Below are 13,408 nucleotides of genomic sequence, written 5' to 3'. Positions count from 1 at the left end.
TGAGAGAACTAGCCCTCCTAGAGCCCTCTCTGCTCCAGCTCTTGCCTTACTGGTACCTCAGTTTCCCCTCAGGACAAAGGCTGATCTGCTTGCCCCCATTGATGGAGATGAGAGGAGAGAGCATGTAGGGGGCTACTTCCTACTCCCACTCCAGCAAGGCTGGGCTGACTCCAAAGCCCACATTCTGATATCCTCAATCTAGAGTCCAGCCTGTGCTCTGGGCCCTTCTCCAGAGGCACCCCCAGCACTTCCAGTCGGCAGCTGGCAGCTGCTAGGACCCAGGGGGCCGGTGCCAGGCCCTGCTCCTCCCTTGCCAGCTCTGTGTGTCTCTAAAGGGCAACATCAGAGTGTCAGCCAGTACCATCTCCAGCAGAGGCCGAGTTGTCCGGGCAGAGGAGAGAGCTGAAGTCCCAGCCTTGCACCTCCGCATAAGGCCGGCCAAGGCCCTGAGAGGATGGCAGCCTGGGCGACGGAGCCAGCGCGCGGGCAGCCTCCGAGGCGAGGGGCCGCAGGAGCCAGGGACAGGTGATGGGAAGGGGGGAGGGGAGATGCTCCGTTTCGCTCTCTGCAGTGCCGCACAAGGTGAAGCCTGAGCGCTCGAATGGCCAACTCCACAGGGCTGACCACCTCGGAAGTCGTGGGCTCGGTGGGCTTGGTCCTGGCGGCCGTCGTGGAGGCAGCGGCCCTGCTGGGCAACGGCGCGCTGCTGGTGGTGGTGCTGCGCACGCCGGGACTGCGGGACGCGCTGTACCTGGTGCACCTGTGCGTCGTGGACCTGCTGGCGGCCGCCTCCATCATGCCGCTCGGCCTGGTGGCCGCGCCCCCGCCGGGCCTGGGCCGCCTGCGCCTGGGCCCCGCACCGTGCCGCGCCTCGCGCTTCCTGTCGGCGGCGCTGCTGCCCGCCTGCACGCTCGGGGTGGCCGCGCTCGGCCTGGCGCGCTACCGCCTCATCGTGCACCCGCTGCGGCCGGGCGCGCGGCCTCCGCCCGGCCTGGTGCTCGCGGCCGTCTGGGCCGCCGCGGGGCTGCTGGGCGCGCTCTCTCTGCTCGGGCCGCCGCCCGCGCCGCCCCCCGCCCCGGCGCGCTGCTCGGTCCTGGCCGGCGGCCTCGGGCCCTTCCGGCCGCTCTGGGCGCTGCTGGCCTTCGCGCTGCCCGCCCTCCTGCTGCTCGGCGCCTACAGCGGCATCTTCCTCGTGGCGCGCCGCGCAGCCCTGCGGCCCCCCAGGCCCGCGCGGGGCTCCCCGCGGCCGCGCTCCGACTCTCTGGATAGCCGCCTCTCCATCCTGCCGCCCCTCCGGCCTCGCCTGCCTGGGGGCAAAGCAGCCCTGGCCCCAGCGCTGGCCGTGGGCCAGTTTGCAGCTTGCTGGCTACCTTACTGCTGTGCGTGCCTGGTGCCCGCTGCGCAGGCTGCAGTGGCCGAGGCGCCGGTCACCTGGGTGGCCTACTCGGCCTTCGCGGCGCACCCCTTCCTGTATGGCCTGCTGCAGCGCCCCGTGCGCCGGGCACTGGGCCGCCTGGCCCGCCGGGCACTGCCCCAGTCCCCGAGGGCCTGCACTCCGCGGGCCTGGCATCTGCCAGCACTTCTGCAGCACCTCCAGGGGCTTTCAGAGAGCCCTGCTCTACCGTCTTCTGAGGCACCAGAACAAGCCCCAGATTTGCCAGGAGGGGAGAACCTGAGTATGTCACGGGCCACCTGAGAGGACATCGGTCTCCCATGCTGAACTGAGACTGGAGAAAAGATGGTGCTATCAGAAGGAGCCCATCAGCCTCCTGCACAGTTCCGGGCAGGTGCCCTGCCTGGATTTCTGGCTCTGGGACGGGGAGAAAGGGGTCCTGCGGCCTAGTGAGATCAAGAGGCTTCTGGGAGCTAGGAATCCTGGGTTCTGGGCCCTATTCTTCATAGTCTTGAATACAGACCTACTCTTCCCTAGGCCCGTTTTCCCATCTGTATCCTGAACCATCTCTGAGGGCTCCTTCAGCTTAGGTGGTTTGAACACTCATGGATAGTCCCCAGGCCAAAAGAAAGAGAGGAGGTGTGCAGGGTCACCAAGACGAGGGCCCTATGAGCTTACAGCCAAAGGGATGGACCAAGCAGGGCAAGGTCTAGGTAACAGCCACAGCAGGAGGAACCAGTGGAGAGACACTCAGAAGGACTTTCCTGACAACTGCACCAAGAAGAGGCTGGACAAAGCTACTGGAACTCCTCTATCAGCTTCTAAAATGCCCAGAAAGCAACTTCATCAGTGTGGTGCCAGGGGCAGGAGGCTGGACATCATGAACCCAAAGGGCCCTGAAGCCCCAGAACTGGCATGTGGAAGGGGCCAAGACCCAATGGGGACAGGCGGATTCACAGATAGGGTCCTCTGGGGCCTTGGCCACACTCATTCTCTGGAGGTTTTGCCAACACCCACAATGTTTCACAGCTTCCTGGTCTCTGAGAATATTTATTCAAAAACAGGGATTGAAAAAACTGTACAGAGTGTCTGCTGCTGAGAATTCGGCCCCTGCCTCCATGCCACTCCCCCAGCTGCCCAGCAGGGTCCCTTCTTTGGGTTGCCCTCTGCCAAGCCCAGCAGGTCCATTCCAGTCAAAAGGGTATCGGTGGAAGCAGCAGGAATCTGCAGGGAGGTGGGGAGAAAAGCACGGCCCCCAGCCACCCCCCAGCCCTCCTCCCTGATCCCCACGGGGGGGGCCAGTAGGCTGGGAAGCCCTAAGGGATGGGGAGTGCATGAGTGACCCTCGGAAGTGGGGGCACTAAGGATGCTCCCTGCATCCAAGCATAGAGCTAGAGGGGGTGGAGCCCCCTACCCTGGGGCTGCTGCGGCTCCCGGGCCCTGGGCCAGAAACTGCTCCCACTCTGAGAGGAGGAACTCCCACAGACCTGGGCTGGGTGGGGGGTGCATCCATGCGTCTGGGCATTAGTGGCATTTGGGACCCCAGGGTGGAGTCTCCTTGGGCAGGTAGGGTGCAGAGGCAGCCCCCTACCGGTGGTCCTGCCTGCCCCTGCGCCTGTGCCTCAGCCGGCCTCAGTAGGGGGAGAATTTCTGCCGCTCAGCTTTCTTGCTCCCATTGGCTGCTGCCATCTTGGCAGTGTAGGCCGCCAAGCCCGGCGGCGGCCCTGGGGAGGCAGGTGGTAGAGCCAAGAAGGGCACAGGCTTGAGGCCGATGAAGTTGGAGAGGGAGATGGCATAGGGTGTGCCCAGCAGGCCTGGGGGAGCTGTGGGCAGGGCCGTCAGGGGCGGCGAGAAGGGGGCAGGCAGGTCTGTGGGGGCCGAGCCGGGCGTCCCCCCAGAGGTAGACTTGGCCGTTTCTAGACTGGAGAGAGGGATATGGGGGGAGATGAAGGGGACAGCGGGGGTAAGAGAGGGGCAGTGAGGGAAAACATGGGGGTGGGGGGAGATTAGATGAAAGACAGAGAGGAATCAAAAATAATGACATGGGGTGGATGTTGCGGGGAGGCTGGGAACAGCAGAAGAGAAGGCAGGATAACAGGTATGGTATGTGGTGAGGGAAGACACGGGGAGGCCAAAACCCACAAGAAAGAGACAGGGATGGGCAAAGGGACAGGAGGACATGAGGGATAGATGTGGAGGGGAGGAGGGGGTAACATGGAGTGGGTAAGGCAGGGTTTGGGGAGGCAGGGGACGCACCCAGACAGACAGGGAAGGGAGATCAGCTCTCCCCACCCCAAGTGTACCTTTCACAGGCATGTGAGCCCCGTGACCTGGGCCACCCCCGCCTCAAACTCACCAGGCAGTGATGAGGTACTGGGCCAGGGCGATGGAGACAGGGGAACCAGTGATGGTCACGTGCCTCTCGCCCGCACCCTCCGCTTGGTTCCCGATCTTGATATGTGCCCCTGACATCTGGCGGATCTCACTGATCTTGCTGCCCTGGCGCCCGATCACACAGCCAATCAGCTGTGGGGAGAGTGGAATTCAACCCTGGGCCAGGCCTAAACCCCAGGACCCCTGTGCAACCCCCTCAAACCACTCCATCCCCTGCTCACGTCGTTGGGAACCAAGAACTCCTGTGAGCTGGTCTGTGCGCCAGGATCCAGTCCTGGGAAGGAGGAGAAGGGGGATTGGACATGGTTCTAGGCCTTTCCTGCCTCCCCATGTACATTCTGCAGGGAGGAGGAGGGGGTCCGCCTGGCCCCAGGGGTGTCGCCCCTGCCTCCCTCTGCAGGGCTGCTCACCTGGCACCATGCTGGGTGAGGCAAAGGGGACTGCGTGGCCAGAAAGCTGCTGGAGTTTAGTGACCTGTGCCAAAGAAGAGGGGTCAGAAGTCAGAGGAGGCCTGGTTCTGGGAGGGGACCCTGGGGCTATGGTCACTCACCTCAGCTGGGGTCACAGCCCCATACTGACCCTGGACGGAAAAGCCCTGTGGGGACAAAACAGGTGAACTGGGGTTACTGTGGCCAGTCACTCCTCTCCTCTGCCAAGCTCCAAGTCCTCCTTCCATCCCTCCCCCACCTCATTCCCCCTTCCCCAGTAATGCTTCCCACCCCTCCTACTGTTCCATCTCACCTGGTTGGCAGAGAGAAGGACGGTACCTAAGGAGAGGCTCGGATGATATGGGATAGTAGCTCCTTTGGGTGGGGACTAGAAGGCACCAATGGGAAGACGCTCTGTCAGGCCCCTTTAGGCCCTTCTGACCTCCCCAAGGGTCCCTATGTTCTCCGGTCCCTCCCTATGACCCCCAGGTAAACGCATCCCGATATCCTGGAGCTCCCAGTCCATCCATGCAGCCCTGCCCTGCCTCCACCTTGTGCCACACGCACGGGATTTGGGGGCCTAACAAAGCAGGCGCAGGGCCCATCCCCTGTCCCCCCGTCCCTGCACCAGGGCAGCACCTCCAGAATAACAGCACAAATCTGGCGCACACACAGGATGATGGCATCAGGCACCCCAGACACAGTGACAGCACGCTCTGTAGAGTTGGGGAGCAGGTCTCCTGCCACCTGTACCTGGGCACCTGTGGTCTACAAGCAGAGAACAGGAGCGACTCATAATCCAGACTAGGGCTGCCCAGGCTCAGAGCTCCCCAGGGGACAGGAAACAATAAGCCCAGGTTCCCTCTCCAAAGTGAAGGGTAGGACTCCCTGAGGGTGGTAATCCCCTTCTCCTCACCTCTCGAATCTCCTTGATCTTGGTGCCAGCCTTCCCAATCAGTGAGCCGCACTGGCTTGCAGGGATGACAAGGCGCAGGGTCACCGGAGGCCTGGAGACATTTCCACCATTTGCAGGAGCGGCACAAAGGTCCTGGGCAGGAAGACTGTGGTTTGGCTGTGCATGCCCCTGCTGCCCCCCCACCCCTGGAGCATCTTCCTACTGAGGTCTGAAGGAGGGCAGCCCTCCCCGAGTCCTCACTCATGAAAGAACCCTGCCCTGGGCCTGGCCTTCCCTGCCACCTACTGCCATCGTGTGGGTTTGGAGCCCTATTCCCCCCACCCTGCCCTGGGGCACCACCCCTGGCCTCCCAGCCCAGCCAGCCTCGGACCTCATCCAGCTTGAAGGCGATCATGGAGACCGCATGGAAGACAGCGGCGGTAGATCCAGTGATGGTGGTGATGCGCTCGGGGCAGGAGCCCTCAGAGATGGTGATCCGGGCACTGCTCTGCGGGTACAGACAAGGCCGGGCAGCGGAGCTCCTTCTCCACTTCCTTGCCAGGAACCGGTCTGCCTGCCCACTCACTTGGCCCCAGCCAAGGCTGGAAACAGCTACCTTCCAAGGGCACTCACTGGTCATCCCAGATGGTGGGGTTCAGGGAAAATGTGGGCCAGGGATCTCCCCTCCCCTCCAAACCTCCAAACCCTAGGCAGCATTCCCACACTCCATCCTCACCTGCTCCCGGATTCGCTTTACAGTCTCTCCTTTCTGTGGGAGAAAAAAATATGAACTGGCTCTTAGCCTGTGGCCCCTTACCTGGCCTGAGGCCTCGGGTTGAGGTCCATACAGAACAGAACTGGGCACCTACCTTCCCAATTATGCTGCCAACCTCCTGCAAACAAGATAAGAATAGAGTCAGGGGGGACCAATGCCCCAGGCCTGTCCCCCAGCAGGACAGGGGCTCTACCAGAGACAGGACACAGGAGCTACAAGTCCTGGCTGGCCACGCCTTACCCTGCCCCTCATCCACTCACCTTCCCATGCATCAGCATCCGCAGTGTGAGGGTGATGCTGAGCTCTGGCTCCTCCTCCAGCCCCGCATCTGAGCCGCTCATCCTGTCAGGCGGGGCTGGGGCCACAGCAGCCTAGGAGTGTGTCCACGGTGCCTGGCGGCTCTGATGGGGGGAGTGGAAGAAGGATTAGAGGGGAGCTTGGGTTTCTTTTGGGGCCCCTGCCCTTACATGGGGACCTCAGACCTCAGACTAACCAAATTCCCACGGATGAGAGACAGAGTAGACCTCCAGATTTTTAAAATTGTATTTATTTATGCATGAGAGACACAAAGAGAGAAGCAGAGATACAGGCAGAGGGAGAAGCAGGTGCCCCACAGGGAGCCTGATGCAGGACTCGATCCCAGGATCACGACCTGAGCCAAAGGCAGACGCTCAACCACTGAGCTACCTAGGTGTCGCTAGACTGCATTTCAAATGTCACACTGACCACTACCCTTGCGTGCAACTCACTTGCTGTGTAACCCCAGACAGCTCATTTAACCCATCTGAGCCTCAGCCTCCCCATATGTAAGCAGAGACTACCAAGTCCTACCCCCAAAGAGTTAGGAGAATTAAGATGAGCTAAGCACATATGTGGTAGCCAACCAGTCTCCATGGGTATCTTCCCCTTTCCTGATAGTGGAACAGTGGAAGAAAGAATTAACCAGAAGCCTATGAGAATCCAGAGAGGGGGCGCCTCCTCTGTGACCCCTTGGAAGAGGGGACCCCTGTGGATTGCGCCTTGAAAGTATGGTTAAGATTGAAATGTTACTTCAAATAAGAAGCACTTGTGTCCAGGGGCCCCTCTCCACCCCCCCACCCCTGCCCTGCTGACTAGAGCATGGAGTTGCAGCTGGAACAGAGGCTGGAGCAGCCACAGGGAGCCACAAGGAGGCCTTGAAAGGAGGGAAGAAGTGAAAATAACAAGGTTCTAGGAGGGTCCTCTTGCCCCCGCCTCCCCCTGCGTGGCAAAGGCTGTGGGGAGGGGGGCACGGGAGCTGGAAGCCCCACCTCCAGAGGTCACTAAGGCGGAGGTTCTCTGCAGGCAGCTCTGAGAGCAGGGTTCCTTCAGCTCGTGGGGTGAAGGGGTGATGCCAGGAGCCCAGCAGTCTGCACAGGGCTGCTCTCCTGCGTGCTGTGGAGGTAAGAAGCGGCCACATTCCCAGCCTGCAACACTGTCTCTGTACCAGAAACAAGTCACTGGGCTCCTGGGCTCCACAGCTTCACCTATAAAATGGAGAGAATGCTTCCCCCAGGGACTGGGTGATGGGTAAAAAAGGGATTTGGGGGCTGGGAAATGTCAAGGCCGTTAACTGACAGAGGAAGGAGGAGCCAGAGATTAGCCTTTGGGATTAGCCCAGCCGCCAGCCCTCCCTACCCGACCCCTTTTCATGCCCCAACCTAATCCTGAACCTTAATCCTGCTTGGAAATCCCTCTCCTCCAGTGGCCCTCTCCCACCAAGTCTCAGCTGTGATGGGGAGCTGAACCCAAGCAGGAAAACAGAATGAGACCAACTGGTGCTGAAGAGAAACCAAAATCAAGCCCCAACCCTGCAAATTCCTCCTGCCCAGGAGGGTGTGGGAGCCAAGGATGCATGCGTCTGCCTAGAGCACTCTGGTGACCACTGGGCACCTTCTTCCTCAGCCCCCTGCCCTATCCTGACATGAAGGTCAAGGGCGTGGAGCACTCTCCAATCCCCTCTTTGGAACCCCCTTGCTAGCAGAGCTTGGGCATGGAGTAGGAACTGGAGAGCTCCCAGCCTAGCTTTCTCAGGAAGCCCGAGCAAACCACTTATGGCATGAAGCCTCTTCCTTCATCTGAACCATCGGGTAACAACACTGTCTCCTCAAGAACTCAATCACTTGTCTTCCCAGCAGCTGCCCCTCCCTCTGCTTGACTTCTGCCCATAGGCTCTCTAGATGTCAGAGGTCAACAGTGGGTACAGGGACTGTACGAGATGAGCATCCTGGCCAGCCTCATGCTGGCTGTCCTTGCTGACATTCCCCCAGCTGCGTGCACTTCCTCCAGCGAAGCACTTGTCTCTCCCTGGGCAGCCCAGGCCAGGAGCCCCTTAGAGCAGGAGCCAAGGCTGCCACCTTCTCCTGGTGTCCCCAGAGCTCAGGCCAGAGCCAGGCTGGAGAAGGTGCTCTGAACGTAATGGCTAGCTGAACAGATGAATTCACCAAACAGAAGAGAATCTGATGCCAACAGAGGGTCTATCACCCGCCCAAGGTCATAGAGAGGTGGGGAGTGGTGACAGCATGGTCCTGCCTGCTAGCGTGGGGCTGTCTATCATAGGCCCCATCTGCCTTCCCTTTCTGGCTGTCCCATCTGGGTCTGTCAGACCAGGGAGGTTCTTCAAAGGTGGGGAACTGGCTTTAGTAGTTCCTGAAACCCCTGCCTGGCTAGTACACGCAGGTCATGTTTTGGAAAGGACTGACAACTTGTCGAAAGCCACAGTCCTGAGACTCCAGAATATTCTGAGACTCAGGGACTCCTGTGGAGTGATAACCAGTGGGAGACCTGACATACCATTGCCACATCACCTTTGGGGTCATAAGGCTCGGGGAAAAAAGGGCAAAGGGGCTAGAATGTGGTCAGAACTAGAGTTCCCGCCCTGAAAAAGATACCTGAGTCTGCAGGAGAACCCACTGTCCCAAATTCCATGGGTAACCTTGGCCAGGCCTTCACCTAACCTGGACCTCAGTTTACCCGCCTGTGCTATGTGTGTATGTGTGGAACTGGGGGGGATTCTGGTGCTGGTCTCTCTGTGTCCTTCCTGTTCTGAGACACCCTCAAGATCTTTCCTGTTTTTAGGAGAGAACAGGAGTTCCAGACACAGGTTTCCCAAATTATCCTCCTAGGGGGTCCTAAGAATAAGTGACCCTATTACTTATTGGCTCCCCTTCTACCCTCACCAGGGTTCTAAGGGAATTATTTGCTGGTGGGCCCTAGGTCCCTGCTGGGCCACCCACATGGCAGCCAAACGTCATGCCACACTGACCTCCAGCTCACCTCTGGGGGTGCCCAGCCCCCTCTGGTCAGCAGGGCTCCCTGGCATAACATACCAAGCTCAGACTAGGCCTCTGCCTCTGACCTCGGGTGTTCCCTCCTGCTCCCCAGGCCCCCTCCCCAGATCCAGTGCCCACTCCTTCTGTCCCTGGCTTCCTGCCACTCAGGCTGGAGGGGGCGGGGGGGGGGGGGTGACAGCTGTGTAAGCGATGGCGGCTGCCCCTTCCTGCCCCTCCCCCCCAGCTGTCTCTCTCTCATGACAGCTGCCCAATCAAAGGGCCGGGGGCTTAGCCAGCTCCCCCCCACACGCAGGGATCAAGTGTCCACCCTGGCTTTGTTCTGGAGCAAGAACAATCCGGGGGAGGGGAGGGCTCCTGGGGCCAGGCAACTCAAGTGGACTGGCCCGCCCCTTGGGGGATTCCCTTGGCTCTGCTAGCCAGTGTCTGGACCAACCAGGGCTTATAGACCCACCTGAGCTAGGGAGAAGGTGGGGGGGCAGTCTCCAAGTTCATCCCCCACCTCACATCCCCTGACATTCCCCTCAGCACCACCAGGCTCCAACCTAGCAGCCTCCTACTCCTAATCCAAAAGCAGCCATGCTGGCCACACCCAGTGATGCTGGGGAATGGCTCAGGACATCAGAAGGAGCAGGGCGTGGCAGGAGGTGGACACTGGGCTTGGGGAGATCATACTGAGGGATCCTGACTCCCTTGCCTGTTCCCTTCTCTGGGTAGGCTCCTCCTTCCTGATTACCCGGGTCTCCGCAAGAAATGCCCTAGTATCCTCCGACCCATGCACCCAGCCTCTCAGCCTTACAGCCTCCCAGGATGGCCATTCATACCACCCCTTGGGAGAGTCGGGGGAGGGGAGGCCTTCAGGGGAACAGCGTGGGGTCCATGAGTTTCCTGACACAAGGCTGTCCTGTAGACTCGATGCTAAGCAGCAAAGGTAAGCTCTGACAAGTTGGCTGGTCCCAGAAATGGTACAGCCTCCTTAGAGCATCATGAAGCAACCCCTCAAGAGTCCTCACAGCCAAGAGAAACTGAGGCAGACCCAGGCCTAGACTGGGCTCCAAGAGAAAGGATACAACTTCTTGGTACAACCCCACCCACTGGTACCCATCCCCTCACTGCCTCACCCAAATTAAGAAAAGACTCTAGCTTTCATTTTCCAGGCTGGGGACTGGATCGTTCTGCTGCTCAACAGCCATCTTTGGCTCCCCAGTACCCAAGGAATAAAACTTGATCACCACAGACAGGCCTGGCCTCTGCCTGCTTCTCTTGTCTCATCTCCACCCCCTGCCCCCCTACACATCAGGCTGCAAAACACGCCTAGTACCTCCAGGACTCTGGGCTTTTGTTCGGGCTGATCCCAGCTTCAAATGCCCATCCTCCTCACTCTCTGTCAAAATCCTTCTCAAATGCCACCTCCTCTGTGAAGTCCTCCCCAAGCTTCCAAATCAGATATAATCACTCAGGCCTCTGTGCCCCAACTAAGCTCAAAGGAACCGTCACGGGCATTTTCAAGCCTATCTTTCTGCTATCCAGGAGGACAGGAGTTCCTCCAGGAGGGCAGGAGCCAGGACTAGGCTCAGTGCATAGGGAGAAGGGCCTGGAGGCATTAGGGACTGGAGATGGGGCTGAGGGTCCCAGAGAAGCAATGAGGATGGGGTGAGATCGAGGGCACGAGAGACCAGACACGGGGGAAAGCCAGGGCCTGCCAGGACAGAAATCCCAGTTTCCACTCCTCAGCACCTTCAACCCCTGTTCTTGCTGTTTCTTTGGGTCTAGGGGCTCCCCAGGCATATCACTGGGGTGGGGGATTTGCGCTGAGCTTTGAGACCACTAGAGGCCCAGAATGGGTTTCTCCCTGTGGAAGGGAGGCTGGAAGAAGAGCTGGGGAGTGGTATAGGTTTCACAAAGTCAGAACCCGAGGCCCAAAGAGGGAGGAGCTTGTTTATAAGGCTACATGAAAAGCAACTGGCAGAGCTAGGAGAACCAGGGGTTCACCTGTGCGGCCCAGGGCTCTTTCCTCAAGAGGTCAATGCTACTGGGCAGTGGTGATGGAGGCTGGAGGGGGGGCAGGGATGAGAGTAGGGAGGGTGGACACAGCCTGTCTGGGGACACAGGGCGGGGCAAAGCCAGCCTCCCTGTGGCCTGGGCCTGCCAGGGTGTGTGGGCCGCCTGCTCCCAGCCCCCCACCCTGAGCATGCAAGAAGAACAATCCCCTTGTGTTTGGGCAGCCTGAGCCTGCATGCTGATGAAGCCTGGGGGGTGGGGGCTGGGATGGGGGTGCTTTGGAGATTGAGGGGGTTCCAGAGCTCAGAGAGACTAGGGGACCTTCAGATGGGGAAAAGATAAGGCCCCAGGTGCTGGCTCTGAAGCAGTGAGGGTAACCTCAGGAAAGAGTGAAGGCTGGAACTAAGGTTTAAGCTCCTGAAGAGTCCCTGGGGTCTAAGAGCTCTTTGTAGGAGAAGGAGGGCCCCTAGGGACACATGCCCTGTTGGTCCAGCATGAAGGTAAACAGTGTGGGCTTGGTGGGGACCAAGAGCCCACATTCTGGGAGGAGGGAATGCAACTGGCCCTGGGAGCATCCCCTTGAAGACCACTCCCCAGGGTGCTGGAGCCGGGCGGAGCACTGGGTGCCACAGGTCCCAAGATGGCGGGCTGGGATAGGGGGGTGAGGGGGTGGGCACCTCCCTCTCCTGACCAGGCAGGCATGAGGACCAGGCTGAAGTGAGTACCCAGAGACACCCCCAGCCCCCCCAGGGGGACTGGCTAGAAGCTAGGTCAGAGCTGAGGGGCTGAAGAGCCACAGAGCATGAGGGACCACTCTGAGCCCCCAACTGTCACCTCCACACACCCCTGGTCTGGAGATCTGTCTGCCCCCACGCCCCCACCCCCCCAGGCAAGGACTGCAGAGAATGGGAAGGGGTGTGTGGTGAGCCAGGAACTGCAGGGGGATGGCAGATGGGGACAGAGATGGAGCAGAACCAGAACCCAAGGCAGGAGGTCCAGGGAAGAGCAGGTCCGAAGGACAGAAACAGCAGGTGGGATGTGGGCCTCAAATCTGGGGTCTCGTCCAGGACGGCCCTCCCTGACGCCGGGGGCTCCTCTGGCAGAGCAGCGCCCCCCACCTGTGCAGGCCTGGGCCCGAGTGGGACAGGGAAGCGTGTTCCTCGCGGTCTCCCGGTCTCCCAAACCGGGACCCCGGCCTGGAGACTCCGGCGCGGGCTCCCCGCCCCCCCGGCTGAACCCCCAAACTTCGCGGCCCGCGGTGCCCCGCCCGGCCCGCGCCCTACCTCGCTGGGGCTGTCCTGCGGCGGCGGCGGCGGCGGCGGCGGCGCGGCGGCTGGGCCGCTCAGTCCCACATTGTCCCCGGGAGAGGCGGCCGCTCACAACTGCGAGTGACATCAGCTGCGAACAATGAGGGGTTTGACAGGCGCGGAGCCCGGCCGGCCCGGAGCCCGGCTCCGCGCCCCCCCCACCCCCGGCCCGCCCGGCCCGGCCCCTCCCCGCCCCCTCCCCGGATCCGATTACAGCGCGGCGGGCCCGCCCCAGCCGCCCCAGTGCCGCAGCCGCCCGCCCCGCCCCGCCCCGCGCGCCGCGGTGCGCCCCGAGCGGCGGCCGCTTCCGGGAGGGCTGGGGCGACCCTCCCCGGCAGCGCGTCCCGGCGCCGGGAGCTGGGGGGCGGGGGCTCCCGCCGCGAGCGCCCGCGCGGCCGCGCCCCCCGCCCCCGCCCCCGCCCCGGCCCCGCAGGGCCGCCCGCCGGGCGCTCCGCCGACCCCCCGCTCCCCCATCCCGGCCCCGGGCCCGCCGCCAGGCCCCGCGCTCCGGGCTCCGGCTCCCGGCTCCCGGCTCTCCTCGCTTCTGCGCCGCCCGGCCCCGCGCGGGGCTCTCGCCCACCAAGCCCCGCGCCCCTCGGCCACCCAACCGCTTCCTCAAGGCCCGGCCCTTGTCCGTCCCGGACAGGTGACCGGACCGGCTGGAGGAGGGGCCTGAGAGCGGTGTGACCCCGTGCACCCCGCCCCGCCATTCCCCCAAAGCTACCCCCAGGATGCCTTGTGGGGGCTGGGGTCGCAAGGGCCGCGGCGCGGTCGTGCACTCTGCTAGGGAATGGGAGAAGTTGGACGGTCCCCAAGCCCTCTTCTTCCCCCACCGCACCTCCTGGGGGGCAGACCTATCTCCCCCTCTTCTCCATAATCGGCTCAGCCTGGTCCCACTGACCTCCAC

General features: G+C 61.7%; 2 protein-coding genes across 6 annotated transcripts; one reads left to right on the top strand and one right to left on the bottom strand.

Annotated features, from left to right (window-relative positions):
- Positions 1–216: 216 nt before the first annotated feature.
- Positions 217–2,474, top strand: GPR62 (G protein-coupled receptor 62). The gene has a single exon (XM_025456049.3). It carries the CDS (start codon positions 602–604, stop codon positions 1,694–1,696), a length of 1,095 nt encoding a protein of 364 aa, XP_025311834.1. The 5' UTR covers positions 217–601; the 3' UTR covers positions 1,697–2,474.
- On the bottom strand, positions 2,424–12,671 carry PCBP4 (poly(rC) binding protein 4). Of its 5 annotated transcripts, XM_035702435.2 has the most exons (14): positions 12,478–12,665; positions 7,175–7,298; positions 6,146–6,286; positions 5,980–6,003; positions 5,847–5,879; positions 5,502–5,618; positions 5,132–5,263; positions 4,855–4,983; positions 4,529–4,603; positions 4,338–4,382; positions 4,198–4,261; positions 4,009–4,061; positions 3,750–3,919; positions 2,424–3,314 (listed from the first exon to the last, which is right to left on the bottom strand). In XM_035702435.2, exons 3-14 carry the CDS (start codon positions 6,224–6,226, stop codon positions 3,026–3,028), a joined length of 1,212 nt encoding a protein of 403 aa, XP_035558328.1. In that variant the 5' UTR covers positions 6,227–6,286; positions 7,175–7,298; positions 12,478–12,665; the 3' UTR covers positions 2,424–3,025. The 5 variants fall into 5 exon arrangements, with proteins under 5 accessions (XP_035558328.1, XP_025311830.1, XP_025311832.1 ...); XM_025456045.3 differs by lacking the exon at positions 7,175–7,298 and having other exon boundaries at positions 12,478–12,671; XM_025456047.3 differs by lacking the exon at positions 7,175–7,298 and having other exon boundaries at positions 2,424–3,117; positions 12,478–12,667.
- Positions 12,672–13,408: the final 737 nt, after the last annotated feature.

Source organism: Canis lupus, chromosome 20, assembly GCF_003254725.2.
Source record: "Canis lupus dingo isolate Sandy chromosome 20, ASM325472v2, whole genome shotgun sequence".
Classification (NCBI taxonomy): domain Eukaryota; kingdom Metazoa; phylum Chordata; class Mammalia; order Carnivora; family Canidae; genus Canis; species Canis lupus.
The sequence above is the reverse complement of the archived record's forward strand: the minus strand, read 5'-3'. Positions and strand labels throughout refer to the sequence as shown.